Genomic DNA, 24,375 nt, shown 5'->3' with positions numbered 1-24,375 from the left:
CCAAACCAAAGAGTGAAGGTGGATTGGGACAAGAGCAGCACACTGACCATGGAGGGCAGGTCCAAGGGGTAGGTTCAACACCTGAACTCAGAGGGCAAGAGGGAGGGTCCGGAGCAGCTCAAAAAATACCACGGAGGGCAGGCGGGAGAGGCAAGCAGGAGGGACAAAACATGATCCATATTGGATGTTAGAAATTGGGTTTCTGGATGGCAGAGGTCTGCACTCTTTCCAAGCAGGAACCTCACTCCGTGACCGGGTAAGTCAGTGACACACTCTAAATTAACTTGTGCTCACCCTCTGGTAACTTTACACAGAGCAGCCAGGCTTAACTAAGAGGCAATGTGTACAGTATTTGTACACACCACGGACAGTAAATTGGTGACATCACCACATAAGTACTCCACACCAGTTTAGAAAAACAGCCAATAGTATGATAAGTGAAACAAGACCAAAAAGACAAAAATCCAATATTCAAAAGTCTATGAACTTTTGAAGAATAAAAAGTTCTGTAGTGCTTAGAAGCAGATAGCGCCAATCCGGGCTGCCTGGTTGCCCTTAACTGGGTCAAATCCAAATGCTCAGGCCAAAAACAATGGAGCTTGGATCGGACACAGGGACCTTTGCAGTTTGTGAGTGGTCTCTTGGTTACAGTCTGTACATATGTATTGATAGATTTATTATCATGCACTCACTGCAGTCTTTGCTCGGGTACAAGTCTGTTCTCTTTACATACCTGTCTATAGTAATAATCTGTTACTCTTTGCAGTTTGTGAGTGGTCTCTTGGTCACATTCTGTGCATATGTATTTAAATATGTATTTTAATGCAGTCACTGCAGTCTGTGCTTGCTTACTTGTCTGCTGTCTGTACACACCTGTCTATGGTAATATTATGTGCTACTCTTTTCAGTTTGTGAGTGGATTCTCATTTCAATCTGTACTTGGTTACATGCCTGTTATCTGTACATACCTGTCTATGGTAATAATATCTATTACTTAGTGGCGGCTCGCACAGCTAATGCTGTTGGGCGGAGAGGCGGGCCGGGCAGTGTTGGGTAGGGAGTTAGTGGATTTTGACATACGACTGGACAGTGGAGTGCAAATAAATAGAGTCAGCGTTGTCAAACTCCACAGCTTCCCGACCCAGCCACGCCCGCCTTGCCTCTCCGCCCCACAGTGTTACCTGTGTGAGCCGCCACTGCTATTACTCGTTGGATGTCCAGGCTGTACATATATATTTATAGATTTATTATAATGCACTCCCTTCAGTCTGTGCTCGGCTACATGTCTGTTATCTGTACATACCTGTTTATGGTAATAAATGTGTTACTCATTGCAGTTTGTGAGAGATCTCTTGGTCACAGGCTATATATATGCTTTCATAGATTTATTATAACACCCTCACTGCAGGCTGTGCTCGGTTATGTCTGTTATCTGTACATACATGTCTATGGTAATAATATGTGTTGCTCTTTGCAGTTTGTGAGTGGTCTCTTGGTTTCAGGATGTACATATATATTTATAGATGTATTATAATGCACTCACTGCAGCCCAGTCGTCGAAGTGGGCGGGATCGGCAGGGCACAGCGTGCCCCTACTTCTTTAATTTCATAGATTCTGTTTCTCCCAATTTTTTTAAGTCTCATCTATTCCATCCCGAAGAGATGGTAGGTGAGATTTATAGTAAGGAGACATAAAAAGTCTACCCACTGCGGATCGCGTACAGTTAATGTGAGCCAGGCGCGTGCACAGGAATCCGTTCGCCCTACCCCTCCCACAAAGCAAGACAAGACAAGAACATCAAAGCGACCGCGGGCGCTTTGATTGTATTTGCCACCAGCCACTTCACGCGCTCCACAGGTCATAAACAGGATCATCTGCTGGTGAATCGGAATGCTGGCATGGTTGCCCAGCCCCCTTCCAGCGCTCGTGGCACATGCATTGTTTTGTCGTCTCTTTTGCTGCTCAGCTTCAACCGGTGCCCGACATCGCACCCCAGTTCTAAGCTCTTCACTTGTATCGCCTTGCCCCACCGGAGCTCTGTTTACCACCACTGCAAGGCCCCAGCCCCTCTGAAACTTTGCAAAAGTGTCACTGCTGTTGAATCTACCACTCTATCGCCCTCACTCTACCGCCCTCACTCTACCACTCTACCGCCCTCACTCTACCACTCTACCGCTCTCACTCTACCGCACTCACTCTACTACTCTACAACCCTCACTCTACCGCTCAACCGCACTCACTCTACCGCCCTCACTCTACCACTCTACCGACGTCACTCTACCGCCCTCACTCCACCACTCTACTGCCATCACTCTACCACTCTAATGCACGCACTCTACCACTCTACTGCCTTCACTCTACCACTGTACTGCCCTCACTCTACCACTCTACCGCCCTCACTCTACAACTCTACCTCCTCACTATACCGCTCTACCGCCCTCACTCTACCACTTTACCGCCCACACTCTACTGCCCTCACTCTACCACTCTACTGCCCTCACTCTACCGCCCTCACTCTACCGCTCTACCGCCCTCACTCTACCACTCTACCGCCCTCACTCTATCACTCTACCGCCCTCACTCTACCACTCTACCGCCCTCACTCTACCGCCCAAACTCTACCACTCTACCAACCTCACTCTACCGCCCTCACTCTACCACTCTACGGCCCTCACTCTACTGCCCTCACTCTACCACTCTACCGCCCTCACTCTACCACTCTAACTCCCTCACTCTTCCGCCCTCACTCTTTCGCCCTCACTCACTCTATCGCCCTCACTCACTCTATCACCCTCACTCGCTCTATCGCCCTCACTCTATCTATCTATCGCCCTCCCTCACTCTATCTATCTAGCGCCCTCCCTCACTCTATCTATCTATCTATCTATCTATCTATCTATCTATCTATCTATCTATCTATCTATCTATCTATCTATCTATCTATCTATCACCCTCCCTCACTCTATCTATCATTCGCCCTCCCTCACTCTATCTATCTATCTCCCTCACTCACTCTATCTATCGCCCTCCCTCACTCTATCTATCTATCGCGCTCCCTCACTCTATCTATCTATCTATCTATCGCCCTCCCTCCCTCACTCTATCTATCTATCTATCTATCTATCTATCTATCTATCTATCTATCTATCTATCTATCTATCTATCGCGCTTTCGCATCACCACAGCATCACTCAGCACCAACACAGCATCACTCGGGGGCACAACAACATCACTATGTACTACCACAGCATCACGGAACACTACAGCATCACTCGTCGTCACCACAACATCACTCAGCGCCACCACAGCATCAATCTCTGCAACCATTCAAGAACAACGGGTTCAAATATGTTTTCTCAATGTTTCAAGCTTGATTACAAATGTCACAAAAAGATGTTAATATTTCACTTCTGTTCTTGGATTTTCGTCGCAATAAAATACACTGAACATAATCTTCACAAAAGTTATTTACAAAAGTTTAAGCCATTGCCATTATAAATTACAATTACTTTCATTTAAGTATTAATTATTTAAAAAAATTAAAAGCCATTGTTATTTGTAATATCAATACATCTAAGTCACGTAAATACAACACATATTGCATTACAAATGCTATAGGTGTCACATTTGCGAAAGTTAAATCTAATTAGCTATTTTCAAAACCAACACATAAATACAAAATTTGTCATTTACAATACCAATAGCTCAAACTTTCCTAATGCGAGGCCTATTGTATTGCAAATGCTTGTTTTAAACATGCTTCCCGGACGGCAGAAATCGCCAAGGCAGATAGTTAAAGCTCTGCTTTTGAGGACGAGCGTAACGGGCAGAGAAGGAAAAGGACTCTGGTGCATATTATTAACAACTAGCGATATTTATTGCTAAATAGGCTTAGCAAAAAAAAATTGTTTACTGCCGCGCATCGCCGGACTTTATCGCAGAGATAACGTGCTATTAGCAACGTTTATCTCCAAAGCGATAAAATATCAGGCGATAGCGGCAAAATGCCTGAATATCGCTGGAAATTCAGCGATATTCAGGCATTATCGCTTATAGGGACTTAACCTGAATATCCACCTCCCATTGGTTATACAGGCTAAGAAGTGGTCTGAGCAGGGGTTAGGATTTGGCGATATTTGCGCTTAGCGCGAATATTTTAATCGCTACGCCTGCATTGATAATAGGCAATAGCCATGTTAGCGACTGCTTTCAGTCGCTAACAGGTTGGATACGCCCACTTTGCATTTCATTAGCGATAAATATCGCTGACATGCAAAGTGGGCCCCAAACCGCTCGCTATCACCTAAAAGCTGTTGCTAACTGATGTTAGTGACAGCTTGCTAATAGGGCCATAATAGGGCGATTAAATTGATCATTTCATTTCGCCTGCCTTGGTAATATGCCCCTCTGTCTTTCCATTGTGCACAAAGAAGACAAGGATAGTGTCCAGTTCTCCTGCCGCTTGCAGCTGCCCCCCCCCCTTTGTTCCCCTTCTTCCCTCTCTTTCTGTCTCTCTCCTCCTCATTTACTGAAAACCGTGACTTCAAGAAACTGGTATTACCCTCTCTTTCCTCCTGCCGTTATTTTCTCCCCTGTGAAATGAATACAAAAAGAAAAACACTGTTGCTGGAAAAGTGTTTTTTTCTGACATTTTTCAATTTCTAAGTGCAGCCTCGGGGGTGGAGTGAAATAAAACATTCAAAATATGAAAAATAAATGTCTAAGGGGCATATTAACAACGGCCAGCGATAATTATCGTTGGCCGTGCTTAGCGATAATTATATTATCGCAGGCTATCTCAGGAATTTATCGCCCTGGTAGCGCGTTATTAACAACGCGTTTTTCCAGGGCGATAAAAATTCCAGAGATAGCGAGGTTATCGCCCTTTTTCAGGGAACATCTCTGCTTTTTTGGCTTTTCTTAAGTCAAAAAAGCGGAGATAAAGCCCTTGTCAATATGCCCCTAACTAACTAAAGCAAGGCAGAATGGTTGCAAGTTGGCCAGATTGATTTATTCAGACCCAAACACATTAGCGCCACTTTACAGTGTTTGCCAGAAAAGCGCACTTTTGTTTTCTCGTCTCTCTTTCAACAATATTGCTTTTTCTGGGTGGGAAAGTGCACTATTCCTGGAGGGACTGAAATACCTGCTTGATGGGTGAATTGGAAAACAAAATGTGTACAGCGCAGTGTGTTCACAAATGTGGTCTTTTTAAACCATACAGCTTACCTTTTGTAAGGATATGAGCAATAGGCATTGAAGCGGGTTCCTTCTGCGCCCTGGAGTCATGACCTTAACTTTTCAGGCAAAAGCACTCACTAATTTCTGAATAATTCCTGTAAAAGGAAAAAGGTAATCATGTTGTTCCTGATTACATTTCACATGCTTTACTGAATCTTGCCTTCCTTATGAGTGTTTGCTTTTTCTAGGATGTTGTTAATTTGTTTTTAGGCAGCATATTGCTCTTGTCTAGTGCCTAATTAGAATTGAATCACATCTAGGGGCCTCATTTATGAGCCTGTGCGTCACTTTTACGCCGCCGGTGCGTCACTTTTTGTGACGCACCAGTGGCGTAAAAAATGCGCCTTGTTGCGCAATATTTACAAAGTGACTCATCTAGGTAGATGCGTCACTTTGTAAACCCCTGCGCCACATTATACCTGCGCCAGGTATAATGTATGCAAGGGGGCGTATTGACGCAAGAAAGGGTCATGGAAGTGACGTAGTGAAATCTATGAGATTTCACTGCACCACTTCTAGGACTCAAATGCGTCAATATCTTACGCCTGCCTCACAGCAGGCATAAGACTGACGCAGACCCTTTCACATGGGGTTTGCCCCATGTGAAAGGACACATTGCTGGAGTTGCGTCACTTTTGTGACACACTCCAGCAATGCGTCACTTTTGCGCCATACAGATACGTCAGAAATACTGACGTATCTGTAACTCCTTGCGACATGATGAGTCATACTGTAAATATGACGCATCATTGGTGTCGCAAGTAGGGCTCAATGAAAAGTGTTGCATCGCTGTTTTCAAGCAGCGATGCATCACTTTTCATAAATGAGGTCCTAGGTGTTTATAGCGGGTCAGTGCAGTGCACGTTTCTCTCAGTGGGGCAGTATGGTGTTAATTGGGGGAGGGGATGTGGCACTATGGCCAGTGCTGCTGAATTTGGAACTGGCGAACCAGGTTCAGCCTTCATGGTCAGGTCACCAGACCACTCTCCCTGAGGGAGCACATTCCCATGCTAGGCGTTACAAGGCCTGCAAGATCTTAGAAGCCCTGGTGTCTTAGCACCAGCAGGTGTCCCTAGTGGTGGCAAGTATGGGTTAACCATGAAGGCCTGTCCACCACAATCCATGACGTTCACCTCCAGTCTTGCTGGCAGGCCTAAGAAGCAGCACACCCTAGAGCAGTGTTCTTCAATCTGTGGGGCGCGCCCCCCTGGGGGGCGCGCCACCATTCCAGGGGGGGCGCGCACTCCACTCGAATCTGACCTTTGTTCCCTCTGTCAGTGCAAGTCTTCTTGGGGGAGAGGAGATCGACGGGGCACGAGGTGCCCGTTCTTTTGTATTGTTAACTCTACCAGGAGGGGGTTAATTCACAGAGCTGACTGCTTTCACAGCAGTGCGAGGCAAGGAATCTCCTCTGCTAAAACCGAAAGCAAACAAACAGACACGCTTTCTGTTTTAGCAGAGGAGACCCGTTGCCACACACTGCAGCTGAAGCTGTCAGCTCTGTGAATTAACTCCCTCCTGGGAGAGTCGAACGAATCTGTGTGCTGCTGCTCGGTGCCCGATTGCCTTCTGTGCGAGCTGTGTTTTGCTACAAGCACCAGCTTAATGCTCAGGTATCTTCAAACAATGCTCTCCTGATGTCAGTCACTGCGTCTAAGGGCTGGAGCATCACAGTTGAGAGTAATATTGTTCTAACTGCATTCAAGGACTGTCTGGATGCTCTTGAACAAGTCGTCTGTGGAAGAGAGTTCTACCTTCGAAACTCGTTGATGTTGTACTGGGTCAGTTGAATATGCTGTGACTCCGACTTCTGCAACACAGAAGATATGGAAGTGCCTGCTGTAGACAAGACCCCAATGGATAAAAATGTAAAGATTGCTTCACTGACCAGTCCTTGGACGCCTGCACATCACCTGGAGAAGTTCAGTGCACCAGGGAGCATACCACCTGCGTCAGCTTCTCTGGTTCAGGCTCCATACCCGGTGAAGCTGCAATACAGTACAGCATGGCAGGATGTGCTACTCAGGATTACTGTGAATTATTTCACCTACCAGCGACCCAAGTCTACAGTTAGATTTACAGTGCTCACCTGCCGAGACCATTATTGAAACCTCTGATGCAATCACACCCTAGCTTAGTGATAGTCTGTAGAAGCATTCCTAAAGCCTTAAAAGCCCCTGAAATACAGAGTCTTATCTTGTGAAGAGGAACAGTGTAATAATGAAGCAGATGAACTCATGTCAGCCTGAATTATCATGTTTTAGTCTTTGTGTATTCTGACAATAGATATAAATTCAAATTATATATCATGTCCCAATGTGATACCAAGGAAGTGTAACACGCTGCTGCATGCTTAAACACTAGCTGACTTTGAATTTCAGACTCATTCAGTTTTATAACTTCCTTTTCACCACTAAACACAGTTCAATTATAAATCTGTACCAGAATCTAATAGAAATGTTTACCCTTCTGTCTGAGATGCAGCAGGAAGTTTTGGATCAAAATATTGATAATCAGCTGTTGGGGCTTGACCTTGAGTTCATCCTTCTTCCTTTCCACATTGAAGGCCATCAGTGACAACTCTCAGGAGATTCCCAACTATCTAACCAGCTTCTATCAGTGAGACCTCACCAAGTGCTTCCAGACATTCCTGCTTTGTTTCTCTTTCTTAGCCTTCGAGGTGAACACCTCTTTGAATATCAGACCATGGAAATATCTACCAGCTTGTCAAAACCGAAGAATGGAGAGTTACGAGTTAATATCCTTAATTGTAATGTGCTCTGTAATCCAGCAATTGGCACTCACGGCGATCACAATGCGCTCACAATGCACTTGCGCTGTTTACCCTGTACCTAACCCTGCAGTCACACTAGCACACTACTCTTTCTGCACTCGTGACACTTCAATCACCTGTCCCCCTCACTTTTCAATCTCACTCCAATAAGCCCACCACTAACCATACATTCATTTGTTCCACTCTGCACTAACATGCGCACCCAAATTCATGTGGTCGCCTTACTCACCCCTGTACACAAGTCATTTCACCCCCCCACTCACAAACCTGCAGTTTACTAAACACTTATTGTATTGAATGTAATTCTCTGAATATGCCCGGAATGTGCGCGTGGCGGTCAAGTCCAGAAATTTTTGTCAGGTGGTGGGGGGGGGGGGTGGGAGGGGGGGGGCAGTGGGGGTCCAACGTCTAAAAAAATTCAGCTGGGGGGGCTCAACCTACAAATGTTTGAAGACCTCTGCCCTAGAGTGGCAGTAGCTCTGTCACTGAGGTCACTGGACCCTTGAGCAGGGAGGCTCTAGGTCAGTGTGACCGCACCGGGTGCTAACTTCGGGTGGGGGCGTCGTGTTTGTAAGTATAATATGGTTTTAAAAGCACTTGCTGCCTCCTTCCTGGCCTCCAAAAAATTTCAGCGACAATAAAAATGTCATGATAACTTCAGTGATTCATGTTCTAGTAGAGAGAGATGGTGTTTTGCCTAGTGGAAGTTTTGTGTCATGGAAAGGAAGCTCAGAGGGTTAATGTGCCTGCTGCTAAGAAGCTGTACCATGCAGATCACAAAGTGCACATAATGTAAATAGGTCAGTGGGTTACTGCTTCTGTCAGACCCTATTGTTACTTGCAGTTAATACGTTAAAATCCTAACATAGAACATTGCGCTATTAACTGTCATGTAAGAGCTGCATGCAAACTGCATGGTATAAATTAGAGTGTTTTTCTCCCCAGTCTTTGATTATCCTAATGTTGCAAAAGAGGGCTCATTTGGGTAAAAATCTATTCTGATTATTAAAACGATCCCCCAACCATGGCATTACATTTTAAATTCTGAGTTTGTGTTTTTCCAGACCGATCACTATTAAACTATGCTGCCTACTAGAATGGTTGCCATGTGACTCCTACACGTCCTTTGTCTTATGTACCATTTCATATACAGTGATTTACACACGTATAATTGTTATGTGTGATGTAAAGTGCTCTGACACCCTACACTGGTATTAGTGTTGCTGTAAATGTTCTGATATTTTATTATTTTGACATTTTTACACATGCGAACAGTCTCTGCAAAGACTTTTCGTTATTAGTATCAGTGGCACATACAACTGTAGCAGTGAGAAAGGTAAACAGTCAACTTTGCAAAGGACCCTCCACTTCACAGCAGCACAAGTCACATTTTTTAGTAACTTTTGATCCGTTTCAGCTATAATCAATTTATTAGTTAAAATCGGCAACTTATGCAGCAGATGATGTATTATGTGGCAAATATGGCAGAGCCATATTTATGTAGAAAAAACGTGCAAACTAGAATATTTTGCTATGCATGCTTGAACTGCTCTTGTGGAAAAAGGGAGGAGAAGTGCTGATGACAGAGAAGCCATGGCTGAGAGACAAATGGCTCGCGATTCCACTTTTAAGGATATTTGGGAGATTCTGTGATTGGAAACGTATTCAACTTTGTGAATGTATTTTAATGTAAATAACTCATATTAAACCCTAAATAAACATGTTTCCATTGGTTACATTAAATAACGTAATAAGCTGTAATCAGTTAGTGAAATGGGAAACAAATATTAAAAATTAGGATATTTTGCTGTTTCTGCTATACCTCTGACTGCGCCCACTGACCCAATCCACAGGTTATTCCCGCCCTCTGATTCTCGGCCCACATTTCCCCTACTTTTTTTCTCCCACTTTGATGACTGCTGCAGCCTGTGCTTGGCTACATGTCTGTTACATGTACATACATCTTTATGGTAAGAATATGTGTTATTCTTTGAGGTTTGTGAGTGGTCTCTTGGTTTCAGGAGGTACAAATGTATTTGTAGATTTATTATCATGCCTTCACTGCAGTCTGTGCTCGGTTACATGCCTGTTATCTGTACATACCTGTCTATGGTAATAATGTGTTTTACTCTTTGCAGTTTGTGAGTGGTCTCTTGGTTACAGGCTGTACATATGTATTTATAGATTTATTATAATGCACTCACTGCAATTTGTGTTCGGTTTCCTTTCTCCATGTTCTCATAGTTTACTGAAGATTCATAGATGGCTCTGGGGATGCTATCTGGGGTCACACCTGAAATTAGAACACATTTGATCGCAGCTGCTTTTTCACTGCTTTATATTTTGAAATGGGACTCTGAATAGACTCTTACCATTTGATTTCTTTGCGCGTCTCTCATAGAAGAGAACCACACCAAGGACAGCGACAACAGCACCGAGGAGCATCCCTGAAGCCACCACCAGGGTGACCCACCAGCTAGTACAGGAGGCATCTGAAGCAGGAGGAGCCCCTGAAGAAGAAACACAACCTGTGAGTGTCAGGCTCGTCCGGCTCTTGGCAGGTGCAGGAAGAACGTAGAAAAAAAGGAATAACAAAAGGAGTAGAGCGAGAAAGGTCTAAGAGATTCTTTAAACCCACCAGTGCTTTGGATTACAGGTTCTGAGCTGGTTATCGTCACTTCTCAACAGCAGTATATAATTTGTCAAAATGTGATTGTTAAAATAGTGTTAGGATTTGCATTATTATGGAAAATGCTTCTGAACAATGAATTTAATAATGGGTATAATCTGGTAATAATAATCTAACATGAACGCACATGAAGTTAGTTTAATATAATGTATAGCAGTGTGTTTATTAATGTAATTTTGTTGCCACATTTTGATAATATGTACATTGTATTTAATATGGATGTTTTCTGCTCACTCCTTTTACTTGCCCCCTCCCAACCCGTTCTATATGCGCATCTTTCCCTATGCAGCTTTGCACATGACGACTAAATCATGTCATTGTAAATTTCCTAAATAGGCATGAATTGTGAATAAACTTTCCTGGTGCATAGTCCATTGTCCATTACTTGTCTTAGCTCTCTTCCACTGGTGCATAGTCCATTGTCCACTACCGGGCTTAGCGCTCTTCCACTGGTTCACAGTCCATTGTCAAATTACTGGGCAAAGCACTCTTTCACTGGTGCATAGTTCCGTTGTCCATTACTGGACTCTGCGCTCTTCCACTGGTGCATAGTCAATTGTATATTGCTGGGCTCGGCACTTTTTCACTGGGCTTAGCGCTCTTCTGCTGGTGCATAGTCTATTGTGTATTTGTGGGCTTAGCCCTCTTCCACTGGTGCATAGTCAATTCTTCTTTACTGGGCTTAGCGCTCTTCCACTGTTGCATAGTCCATTGCCCTCTGTCGTAAATTGACAACGATTAGGTTAGCATTTGCTGAAGCCAATTTGTTTTTAAATGCTATCTTGCTCGTTTTTGGAAGCCATTTTGTATTACTGTCAGCCATTTTGAATGCCTTACATTACCTCGTGCTTATCATGTGCTTTGTCATATCTCTCTGCTAGCTGCTTATATATTCTGTCTAGCAACAAGCTATATTTAGCTTTCTATCAAATACGTGCATGCTCTGTTGAGCCCCATCTGTTTCTAATAAATCACTGTCGAGATGTGTTTACCCCAAACTGGTCAAACCGTTAGCCCCTCCCACTTGTTGAATGTGCACTGAAAATGCCCTTATATGTACATACCTTCTTCTTCTGTCTGTGCCGCCTATTTTCTGAGCCCCTGTGCAGGTATAAAAGGACTATGTGCCTTCCGTTCGGGGTGCTACTACATGCATTGCCGAAGGGTATTGTCTGAATGTAGTTCCACCTCATGAGGTCTTAATAAACTTGTCTTTTCTATTCCAGTTTCCGTGCCAACTTCTATTCTAAGGGTTTAAGAGTTGTTAGCGGCATAACTAGGCCTTGCTGAGACACGATACAAAACCATACTGGCATTAGAGCTCTTTCAATGGTGAATAGTTTATTGTCCATAACTGGGCTTAGCACTCTTCCACTGGTGCATAGTCCATTATCCATTACTGGGTTTAGAGCTCTTTCACTGGTGAATAGTCCATTGTCCATTACTGGGCTTAGAGCTCTTTCACTGGTGCATAGTCCATTGTCCATTACTGTGCTTAGTTCTCTTCTGCTGGTGCATTGTTCATTCCTGGGCTTAGATCTCTTTCACTGGTGTATAGTCCATTACTGGGCTTAGCTCTCTTCTGTTGGTGTATAGTCCATTATCCATTACTGGGCATGGCGCTCTTCCACTGGTGCATAGTCCATTATCCTTTACTGGGCTCAGCGCTCTTCCACTGGTGCATAGTCTATTGTCCATTATTGAGCTTAGCGCTCTTCCACTGGTGCATAATCTATTGTCCATTATTGGGCTTAGCTCTCTTCCACTGGTGCATAGTTCATTGTCCATTATTGGGCTTAGCGCTCTTCCACTGGTGCATTGTCCATTGTCCATTACTGAGCTCAGCGCTCTTCCACTTGTGCATAGTCCATTGTCCATTACTTGTCTTAGCTTTCTTCCACTGGTGCATAGTCCATTGTCCATTACTGGGCTTGGTGCTCTTCCATTGGTGCATAGTTCATTGGCCAATACTGGGTTTAGCTCTCTTCCACTGGTGCATAGTCCATTGTCCATTACTTGTCTTGGCTCTCTTCCACTGGTGCATAGTTCATTGTCCAATACATGGAGTAGGCAGCCGCAGTGCGTCCATTGGGTCGTAAAGGCGTAGCCCCCCTAAGCCTGGACGCACTGTGGCAACTTGCAAGCTATTAACACATTCTGACTTCACAATTAGAACCACAGCGCAGCGCGGGACTCGGGGACAGGTGGGTAATTAGGTATGCGGATGCGGTGCGGTCCGGACGGAGTGCGCAGGGGGTGGGGGCAGCCAGGGCGGGGCTGCTGGTCTGCTGCAGTTGAGTGACAGTCTGTGAGTCTGCAGCAGGCCAGCAGCACTGTGCTGCGCATGAGGATCAGCGGGCTGTGACTTGCCCGAGCATGCGTCGATGCGCGACATACAGTTCTTCAATTGAAAGAGGGTCCGAAGGGGCCGGGGGGTGCTGCTTCAGCCGGCCCGGGTTTTACAAGGCTGCCAGGGCGAGAACATGTTGTGCCCCCCTAGCCAATCCTGGTGCTGCATGCAGCGCCAGGATTGGCTGGTCCACTGCACAACATCCATTATTGGATGCCGCGCATGGTTGGGGGCAGAGTGCAGAGCACTGCATATATCTGGCCAATCACTGCATGACTTCAGCATGAAGCCAGCAGTGATTGGCCGTTCTTACTGTTTCTGTTTCTATTCTTCGAACAGAACTTTAGTGTTGTCGCCAGCCACGTGTAGTGCAGACTAGAGCCAGCCCAGCAGCCAGAGCCCAGGCCAGCAGACGTCCGACTCAGACGACGGTCTAGTGGTCCACACGGACCGGTCACACCAGCAAGGTGGGTGCGTGCTGCGAAACACGGCATTGTTGTAAATGTGATGTCATGTGCTTGCTACCCCATGCGGCCCGGGTTTGGCTCTGAGGTGCCTCTTCTGCTCTGCGGGCCAGCTCTGTGCCTTCTCAGCAAGGTTTCCCAGCACCCGGTGATTGTTCACCGGCGCTAGGGAAAGAGCAGGATAAAGGCGCTTTCCTCTTCTCTCTCTGTGAGTCCAGCGCTGGGTCCCGGTTCCGTGACAGTTTTGTACATCTGGGCCCTAGGTCTTGGGATTTTTTTGTTCTTTTCGTGTTGCAGTGATGCTATATTTAGTGACCTCGAAAAGATGAGCGGCGGTATTAGTCATGCAGGGATTTGTTTCTTAAGTCCTTCTGAATTTTAAATCGTACTGCTCCCGCGCTAGTTATCTCTACTGTTGGACAGTTAATAATGAAACAGTCGTAGCTGTATTCGTCATCCGCCTTTATTGTGTTCCTTTGCCATTTGTCAGTCACTGGTTTGTTCTGTCAAAATATTGTCATTTAATGTATGTAGTCCTCCTTGGCTTTACAAGGCCAGTGGTGTCATTGTATTGCAGCAGATGAATGCTTCGCAGATGCCCATTAATATCGGAACCTCATTATGTCATGGGGGTAAAGTGCGCGCGATTACACAGACGCACCTGCTATCCTCCCTTCTTGGAGGCGCTTTATAAACAGATAAGCTGAGGCCGGGGACCTTAAAAATAAAAATATCACTGACGATTGCACTGCATGAAGTAAGAGCGTAACAGGGTAGACAGACAGCCAACAAAAGACTGCTGGCTGAGGCATCCCTAAAAGGTGTTACAATATATTTGAACCAGTTGTTGAATGGTTGCACAGATTGATGCTGTGGTGGCACTTGAGTCTTGGTTACCTGGTAGCGCCTTAGTTTGCAGCTCTGGAGCATTACCCAGGCCAGGAGTAAACGCCCCAGCACCCAGGCCAGGAGTAAACGCCTCAGCACCCAGGCCAGGAGTAAACGCCTCAGCACCCAGGCCAGGAGTAAACGCCCCAGCTCGTCTGCTGCAGCTTTGGCAGACTTGTCAGACCGCATGAAATTTATATGTAAATAATTAAGGGAGAGGTGCTTTGGTGGAGCCCCTTCACTCGTTTTTTGGTCCAGTCTACAATTACAATACATAAATACAGATTTCTAAGTATGCTTTCACCAAATTAGCTTGTTGTTTTCACAAGGTTTAAAACACCTGCGCCCTGTAAATGGTTTTAAATAAAGGAGATGAAAGAAGTGAATTTGTTTGTTGTGTTTTGCTCAGCCCATCACTAAATATGTTTTCCATGCGCTCTGCCCCCTTAATTATCACACTGAATGAGTTGCTATTTTCATCATGTGGCTGAACCTGTAACCGGTGTGTAGCAAAGGGGTGGGTGCTATGCTGTTGGAAACCTTGCTGAAGCTGATAAGCTGGAGGGTACTTTTAATGCCAATATCGGAGTCTGTAATAGGACGGAATGTATGAAGCTCTGTGGTTATACTGAATAAGCAGCTACCTATGTTATGCCATCTATTACTGTAATAACTGCACTTTCACAATTTCTTTATTAACCTTCCTGCTTTCTCAAATTTGCTTGAAAATGCCAGTTTTTCTTCTTCTTTTTTCAAAATTTCCCCCCAAACCACCCTTTTGGGGTTCGGGCTCGCTGCGCTCGCTCGGGTGCTGTATGCAAATCAGTTTGCGCCCCACCACTTTCAAATGTCACCCACCGCCCCTGGGTGTAGCCCTCTTACACTGGTGCATAGTCCATTGTCGATTACTGGGCTTACCGCTCTTCCACTGGTGCCTAGTCCATTGTCCATTACTGGGAATAGCGCTCTTCCACTGGTGCATAGTCCATTGTCCATTACTGGACTTAGTGCTATTCGACTGGTGCATAGACCATTGTCCATTACTGGACTTACCTCTCTTCTGCTGGTACATACTCCATTGTCCATTACTTGTCTTAGGTCTTTTCCACTGGTGCATAGTCCATTGTCTATTACTGGGCTTGGTGCTCTTCCATTGGTGCACAGTTCATTGTCCATTACTGGGCTCAGTGCTCTTGGTCTGGTGCATAGTCCATTGCCCATTACTGGGCATGGCGCTCTTCCACTAGTGCATAGTTCATTGTCCATTACTGAGTTTAGCGCTCCTTCACTGGTGCATAGTCCATTGTCCATTACTGGGTTTAGCGCTCTTCCACTGGTGCATAGTCCATTGTTCATTACTGGGCTTAGTGCTATTCCACTGGTGTATAGTTTATTACTGGGCTTAGCTCTCTTCTGTTGGTGTATAGTCCATTATCCATTACTGGGCGTGGCGCTCTTCCACTGGTGCATAGTCCATTATCCATTACTGGGCTCAGTGCTCTTCCACTGGTGCACAGTCCATAGTTCATTACTGGGCTTAGTGCTCTTCCACTGTTGCATAGTCCATTGTTCATTACTGGGTTTAGCGCTCTTCCACTGGTGCATAGTCCATTGTCCATTACTGGGCTTAGCGCTCTTCCACTGGTGCATAGTCCATTGTTCATTACTGGGCTTAGTGCTATTCCACTGGTGCATAGTCCATTGTTCATTACTTGTCTTAGGTCTCTTTCACTAGTGCATAGTTCATTGTTCATTACTGGGCTTGGCGCTCTTCCACTGGTGCTTAGTCCATTGTCCATTACTGGGCTTGGCGCTCTTCCACTGGTGCATAGTCCATTTTCCATTACTTGTCTTAGGTCTCTTCCACCGGTGCATAGTCCATTGTTCATTACTGGACTTAGCGCTCTTCCACCGGTGCATAGTCCATTGTCCATTATTGGGCTTAGCGCTCTTCTGCTGGTGCATAGTCCATTATAAATTACTGAGCTTAGAGGTCTTCCACTGGTGTATAGTCCATTTTCTATTTGTGTTGGGCTCTGCCCTCTTACACTGGTGCATACTTTTGACAGTACCATTATTGGACGATGCAATATAGTTAAAATGAATATTCTTCTGAAATGTCTTCATCTTCTTAGAGCAATTCCTTTTAGGGTCCCGGTTTAATTTTTTAGGCACCGCAAAGTCACCATTGGAAGTTTAATTTGGGGTTACAGGCAGGCAAGATGACCAAACTTATAAAGTTCCCATATCATTAAATTCCCAGATTGTAAGTTGTATTTTTGGGCTGCGTTCGCCGGGCGCTTGTGCAGTTTATTAATCCTGGCAGACCCTGACCAAGTGTCTTTCTGCTTATCAGCTAGCCCTGGGGGATGAATATAAGCCTTTTGTATACCGGCTGCGGGACCCAAATTACTTTAAGAGGGTTTGCTTTAAGGTTGGGAAGGATGCTATTCGTATCTGGCAGGAAATCTGTAATACATATTCAATTGCCTTTTTAAATCAAGAAACGCTGCTGTTGTATAATCCTGCTTTCCTAGTACTGTTTCAAGATCCAATCGGAAAGGCCTGGGTGGGATATGGGGTTCCGAATATTGGACAGGTGTACGTAAATAGCTTCTGCTCATTTACCGGATTACAGGCTAACTATGTTCTCCACCTGTGTAGTTTGTGTGAAAAACGATCCACCCCCCATAGGTCTCGGGAGGTGGGTGGGGCGACAATGGCACACCGCCCGCAACTCCCTGCACCCGCTTGGCACCTAGCGTTCCCTGCTACCGGACCTCATGGATCACGTCGCCCGACCCACCTCCCGAGACCTATGGGGAGTGGATCGTTTTTCACACAAACTACACAGGTTCCTCTAAATCAGAGGTAATTCCCATTACTTGGTGGTTCGTTTGTTTTTCTGCACTATTTTACACGACCGATTTTAACTTTCACGTCCTCTGGTAGGGTGGACCTTAGCGCACCCACACCTCCGAGGTACACATAACATGGTCCTGAAGAAATCCCAGTAACTCTTACACATAAGGGCTGAAACATGTCGACCCCACTCTAAGTGGAAATAACCAATACATTAATTGGCACATTTCCCTACACATATTTTAACCTTGTCAGACTGTCCATTGAATAAAAAAACATTTCTGGTACAGCTCTTTGACATTTTTAATACCACAATTTTCACATCACTGTCACAAAAAATCCAGTTCCGCAGTAATCTGGCGTTGTAGCACACCAGGGAGGCACTCGGCTTCTCCTGGTTGGCCCGATGATGAAGCATGTCACCACCCAGGGTGGTGAGTGAGGGCTTCCAATAAATCCCTAACGATTTCCAATGCGAACTCTATAGGAATGAACTGATCTCTAATCATGTGCTAATCTACCTTGTTTTCCAGACACTCTCTTGTTGTTCTACTGAGATAGCCCGGGGGACTGAGGGTGTCCCTTTCCCTCTCTCTCATATTGTTACTATTGATAAAACTAGTTGCACAAAATGTAGGCAGATTTCTGCAGATATGGTACACTGTATGTCCTGCCCGACAGGACTTTTGGACTCATGTAAACAAATTAATGTTGCGCTGTCGAGGCCTCCAGGTTTCATTATCCCCTAAATAGATTTTGATGGGTGTTAAGTTTGAGGATGATGGTGATATCAAATGCCCTACAACAGTAATAATAGTCTGTGCCTGGTTATATGTTGCTTGGGTTTGGGTCTCTGATGCCCCCCCAAGGCAGTGAAATGTTGGGCTCTTTTGAGACAATTCTATGAGTTAGAGTTGGCTCTTGACGAAGCTTGAGATCCTTCCTTACTGAGGAAACTCGACAAAATTTAGGCAGGTCTCAGCTGTGATTGATCAAATTGAAATTTGATTGATGTTCTTTTCTTCAGATGACCATCAGGGTCAGGCCTAAGCATTATTTATCTATGTTTTTTCTTTCTTTCTTTTTCTTTTTTTTCTCCTGTATGCATATTTTGTTCTTTGAGCATTATATACTGAACATTTCCAACATGAAAAATAGTAAAAAAAGTTATTTTAACAAAAAAGGTTTTGACAGTATCTCTTCTGGAGTATATACCGTCCCCCCTCCTGTGATGGGCCACCACGCTATCACCCTCAGTCTCTGAGCCATATGACTTGGGTGATGCTATCTCTTATCAGCCCTCCCACACTAAGATGATTTCCTGGAACATAGCCGGCTTAGTGGCCAAACATTTGTGCCCTAACTGGGGCTTGTTTGTATAAAAAACACACAAAAGCGATTATCTCAAGAATCCAACAATTGGATTGTAGAGTTTCTTCTCTTTGCTTCTTCTCGCCTTCTTTCATCAATACACATAGTTCAATGGTGTCAATATCAATGTGTTCTTCTCCAATATCAAAATAACATGGGAGCCACACTATGAAGTCTCAAAACAATTCTCTTTATTATTCTTCAATACATCAAAGAAACAGCTTAGCCAACACGTTTCGTCCTCTGAGAGGACTCCATCAAGGTTAATGTATTTCTGTTCAGCAATGTCACATCAAAGCATACGTGTAAAATGGATCAGTTCTGCATGAAATTCTAGAAATACTAGTACTGGTCAGTTTTTGTTCAAAGGTTAATACCAGGTGACCATATATAAATATCACAGCTTAATGTGCACACCCCATTGGGTTCTGTAAGCTCTGACCGGATAATACGACAGACCACCACCATCACTGACCTTTTTGTGGATTTGTTGAAGGAAATACTAAAGCCAAAGGACATTGCAGTCATCAAGAGTGTTGGACATAAGGCTGGAAATATATATTTATACTTAGCAATAAATATGCTAACCAGATTGCAAATGATTGTGCATTGCAAGAAGAGACAGTTGTCCCGGAGGGTGAAGATGAAGAGTTGAAAATAAATACAATTCAAAATGCTGAAAACGTTGTTTCTTTAGAAGCTCCTCCATACTTCATTAAGTGAACTGAGAGACCGTCAAGAAGATGGTCCAGATAATGATGAAAAATGTGAAAAATTGGGTTTTAAGAAATATTAAAATTATATGAATTTAAATGCTCAGAGAAAATACATCTTGCCAAAGTCTATGCAGTAGCTAATGTTCAAATATGTCCACAATAGGTCTCATGTTGAAAGAAATAGTGTAGTCTGAATATTAAAAAAGTAGTGAAAGAGGTTTGTTTATGCTGTTTGAATAAATAATCAGGGGAAAATGACCAAGGTATTGATGAGCCGTATTGGCAATTCAGAAGGCCCATTTATAAGACTTCAAGCAGATCAGATTGAGATGCTAAATTACAATGGAATTGAACACAGCTTAGTAGTTGTCTGCATGTTCTCTCAGTGGGTTGAAGCATGCCTCACCTGGAGATCAGATAGCTTTACAGTTGCCAAATCTTTATTGAAGGACCTAATTCCTGGATTTAGCCCTTCAAATTCTAGTAAAACACACTATGAGACACATTTAGAAATGAGGCTTTGGAAATCATATGTCAAGAAAATGAAAGAAGTTATAAAGTTCCACTCTAGTTATCAGCCTCAATCTTCTGCACTACGGGAAAGGACAAATGGTACTTTCAAGAATAAGCTGGCAAATATCTGTGCTGTGCCTGAATTGGTCCAAAAGCCTTACTCATATTTTTATGAACATGAGAAATACTTGCCCAATTAATTTATCATCATCTTAGAGTACGGCAAAGGTCTGGCTGAGGGTCGCTAGGTGGCGCCAGACCGCAATGGCCGCACAGACGTGAGGCTCCCGTAGCCACGGGCGGTTTTATATTTATAAACCCCATCCTTGTCACTAAAATTGCTCCTTCGACATCACTATCACGCAGCTGAAGGGATCCGTCGAAGCAGCCCAAATTTGGTGGCCGAGGGTTGCGTGATCGCGGAGCGACGAGCGGCGGAAACCAGAGGCTGAGCGAGACACATGCAGTCTGGTCCGCTTGGCCGGCAGGACCAATCACGCGGATGACTAGGCCGTTCCACGGAGCCCAGCCTGAGAGAAACTACGGTACTTACCCCGGCGATCGCTCCACACCAGAGCAATTCTAAATACACAACGAGGTGAGAGCGGGGAGCGCACAACCCCAGGTGGCGGACAGAACTGCGTCCCCTGCACCGGGGTATAGCTGGGGGGGTCCGGCGGCGGGTCGCGGGCTTGATTAAGGTGAGGACCTGCATCGGTTGCCACCGACGTCGCAGGAGAGGAGAACATCAGAGGCTCACTATCGCTAGGTGGCAGGTGGGTGTACAAAAGCCCAGCATACTGAGCTGGAGGCAGAACACACTTGGTGGAGAGACCCGGGCCGCCATTTTACGCAGCAGTCCTCCGGCCTCAGAGCGACACAGATAGTGCCAATAAGCAGATGCAGCCCATGGCCCCAAAAGCATAAGCGACAGAAGCGCCCCTACGACCGCGAGGATTGACGGCCTGAGTGGGGATGAGTTACTACAGCTCAGTGAAAGGTGACGTCTGGCATTGAGCAGTGAGTCTGGAGCAGCCATTTTACGTGTGCATGTAGACTGGGGCCATCTAACGCATTGGGAGGCAGCGAGGACCATACTTGGAGTTAGAGGTGAGAGGTAGTCATCAACGCAGCGCAGGGCCCGCAAATGGAGTAGCGCCTGATCACTGCTGCAGCACACTAAGGGAAGGACGAGGCAGCCATAGACACCTCCCCTAGACAGAGGCACGGAGGTGCTGTCTCTGCCAACAATTAAGGAGGGGCAGGTCCGGATCATGGCGAAGAAGGTGGACATAAGGTCAGAGGGGGTGTCGCGTTCTGCGGTACGCTGGGGCGCGGCACATCAACAACGTCTGTTGAGACATTTGGCACAGGTTTGGCGGCACAGGCGGCAAGCGGAACAACAGAGGAGGAAGGTTCCCAGTACTACTTTGCAGGCCCCAGTCCACAAGTATCCGCACGGATTGGAAGAGCGCATTTATTAAAGAATAGAGTGACATATACCAGTTATGAAGGATCCGGGATGCTGCGGAACACTCATAGGCCGGACAAGACAACATTTCCCGAGGTCCATCCGCCTTTGACTCCTTTCCCCTGCCGCGTGGGGTTAGCTGCCCTGTACCTGCGAAGACCTACTTGAGAATACAACCCAGCTGGTCAGGAAGCTATGGAGGCGGAGACTGAGAGGGGAGCAGACGGGGGCATCTTGGCGATTACACTGAGCGGTAGGCCGTGACTCTGACTACTCTGCCGGAGCAACTATGGGCAGGACGGAACCCAGACAAGCGAAGCTGACATTTGAGGCCCGCAAAGCATCTCGCTCCAACTCTAGAGAGAGTGAAGAGGGAGATCCACCAGAGATGAGGGGTGGAAAACGCAATTGGTGGGGATGCAGCAGAGCCTTACTTCCATCGACTCGAAGATGGACGCCATGAGTAACAGGCTGGAAGCAGTAGTGGCGAAATTAGATATACATGACGAAAGACTGAAGGAGGTGGAACATCGAGTGTCGGACTTGGAGGATGGTGCGGAGACCAGGCAACAGTACATGCAGCAAATGAATAAAATACTAAAGGTCATCGCCGACAAGAACGAGGAGTTGGAGGCCCACTCTCGACGAAATAATGTACGTATGCTAGGCCTGGTAGAATCTCCAATACTGGGAGACTAGAGGACTTCATGGAGCGCTTACTGGCTGAACTGTTTGGGAAGGACTCCTTCTCTGGCCACATGGTGGTCGAGCGGGCACACAGATCGCTGGCGGCCCGTCCCCCTCCTGGGGCCCCACCACGCCCGATAATCATGCGGTTCTTGAACTACCGCGATAGAGACACAGTGTTACGCCGGGCACGTGAGAAAGACGAAGTGTGGTACGAGAATACCACCCTGTCATTCTATCCCGAACCCAAAACGTACTGGAGGCACACCGCAAGTTCACATCCGTGAAGAAGAAATTGCAAACACAAGGCATCCAATACGCCATGTTGTATCCCATGAGGCTGCCGATCCATCATCACGGGATACCACACATCTTCAGCACTCAACAACAAGCAGAGGAATTTCTGAAACGGGATCGACGGTCGGCTTCGCGAGAGGTGGCAGAGAGAAGGCGATCCAGATCTCACTCGCCGCTGTCAGAACCGGGCTGACGAGAGACTGCTGCATGGATTTTGACGCCAAGCAATGCTGCTGATACCACCTTAATAGACGCTTTACACGTTGGTGATGTATAACTACAGTTTGTACTATGTGTATATCCTTTACCGCCCAGGCACTCACCTCTGTCCCGTCAAACCGACCCCTGGGGCACAGGTGGTTGGGGATGGGTGAGAAAAGGAGGTAGAGTGGGCATGTCGGTGGCCACACAGCAGTCCCCAATTGAGGGCATTCCTCTTACGTTTTTTGTTTCTATGTTGAGCTCTTGGGGAGTATCCATGGCTTTTGGTGGAGCAACAGGGTGTGGGGGGTGGGGAGTTTGCTCCTGGCGAGTTGGGGCAGCCGGCGTGGGAGGGTTGGGGAGGACGGGCGGGGAAGACCTCAGAGGAGGAAGAATGTTGAATGTTGCGAGGCTGATTGTGGTGGGTTGGACGATTGGGGGGAAGGAGGGCCATTCCTGGCAAGTTGGGGGTGCCGGTGTGGGTGGGGGGAGGGGCGGGAGGACTCAGGCACACGTGGGGTTTGGGCAAAGTAGAAAGGTTTTTTTGCAACAAGATGATCGGATTGGGTACGAATGATGGCTAATAGCGGCTGCACTCATAACGACTTGAATGTTGTGTCCTGGAATGTAAGGGGGTTGAATGACCCAAGAAAGCGGAGGCAGGTACTGGTATACTTAGATCGCCATCACTTCCATGTCGCATTACTACAGGAGACACATCTCCCACATGGTGGGTCACCTCCGTTTCCTACACGCTGGGCCTCTCACTGCTGCTTTGTTTCCTACTCCACCTACTCTAGAGGGGTCGCCATCCTTATTAAGAAGGGTGTGAGATTTGTGCAGGGAGGAACTGATTTTGACCCTGAAGGGAGATACTGTTTATTGTGGGGGAGACTGAATTTTAAAGCAGTCGTGATTGCAAACTATTATGGACCTAACATAGATGACGCACGTCCCCTTCTCGCGCTCAGAGGCAAGCTTAACACGCTGGGGATCTCCTATGTCATATGGGGAGGAGATTTTAACACGGTAGCAGACCCCAAACATGACTGCTCCCATACTGTAGCAGCGCCCTAAACCACCACACATCGAGCGCTACAGGACGCCCTACAGTCAGATTACTTATTGGATGTCTGGCGTTACCTGTACCCCACCAAGAGAGAAGGGACGCATCACTCAGCGGTGCATAACACATGGGCTGGACTAGATTATGTCTTGGTGGCACTGGGAATGGCGCACTGGATTAGCAAAGCAATGCACCTAGCCCGCACATACTCGGACCACTCCCCTGTTCTGGTGAAGCTTAATCCTCCGATAGACCTTTCCCCCTTTCTGGGTTGGCGACTGAATCCACAACACTTGCAGGACGCCGTATTCAAAACAGAAATGGAGCTAGACATTCAGGATTTTTTTGTCCGGAACACTGACTTGGTAGAGAGCCTCACAACAGTGTGGGAGGCATTTAAGGTGACAGTGCGTGGATGGTTCATCTCAAAGGGTGCCGGCATACTTCGGGACCTTAGACTAGATTTACAAAAGCTAGAAAGGGAACTGAAAGCAATGGAGAGGGACATAAGTACTGGGGGAGACACCGGGGAAATGCATGCCAAACTGCGAGAGAAAGAATCAGAATACGAGACAGCAGCGAACAGGGGGTGCAAATTCTGGGGGAAACAATGCGTGGCCCGGGTGTATGGCGAGGGGGATAGGCCTAGTAAAGCACTAGCCGGAGCGATCCGGGCCCCCAGGTTTCAAAACGACATCACGGAATTGCAAGATGAGCAGGGATGTGTGAGGCGGAGCCTCCCGAACCAAATGGGCATTTTGGTG

The 24,375-nt window shown here is 46.2% G+C and overlaps 1 protein-coding gene and 1 pseudogene across 1 annotated transcript in view; one reads left to right on the top strand and one right to left on the bottom strand.

Annotated features, from left to right (window-relative positions):
* The window catches only part of LOC147706631 (uncharacterized), a 147,188-nt gene that overhangs the window by 43,807 nt on the left and 79,006 nt on the right, over nt 1-24,375 (bottom strand). The window contains exons 4-5 of the mRNA XM_086933118.1: nt 10,409-10,546; nt 10,241-10,329 (exon numbers count right to left, since the gene is read on the bottom strand). Coding sequence (XP_086789244.1) covers nt 10,241-10,329; nt 10,409-10,546 — 227 coding nt within the window. The remainder of the gene's footprint in view (nt 1-10,240; nt 10,330-10,408; nt 10,547-24,375) is intronic.
* LOC147706632 (phospholipase A2 inhibitor and Ly6/PLAUR domain-containing protein-like) lies at nt 6,852-7,375 on the top strand (annotated as a pseudogene).

Source organism: Lissotriton vulgaris, chromosome 7 (assembly GCF_964263255.1).
Source record: "Lissotriton vulgaris chromosome 7, aLisVul1.2, whole genome shotgun sequence".
Taxonomy (NCBI): domain Eukaryota; kingdom Metazoa; phylum Chordata; class Amphibia; order Caudata; family Salamandridae; genus Lissotriton; species Lissotriton vulgaris.
Note: the sequence above shows the minus strand (reverse complement) of the source record. Positions and strands in the feature narration are given on the sequence as shown.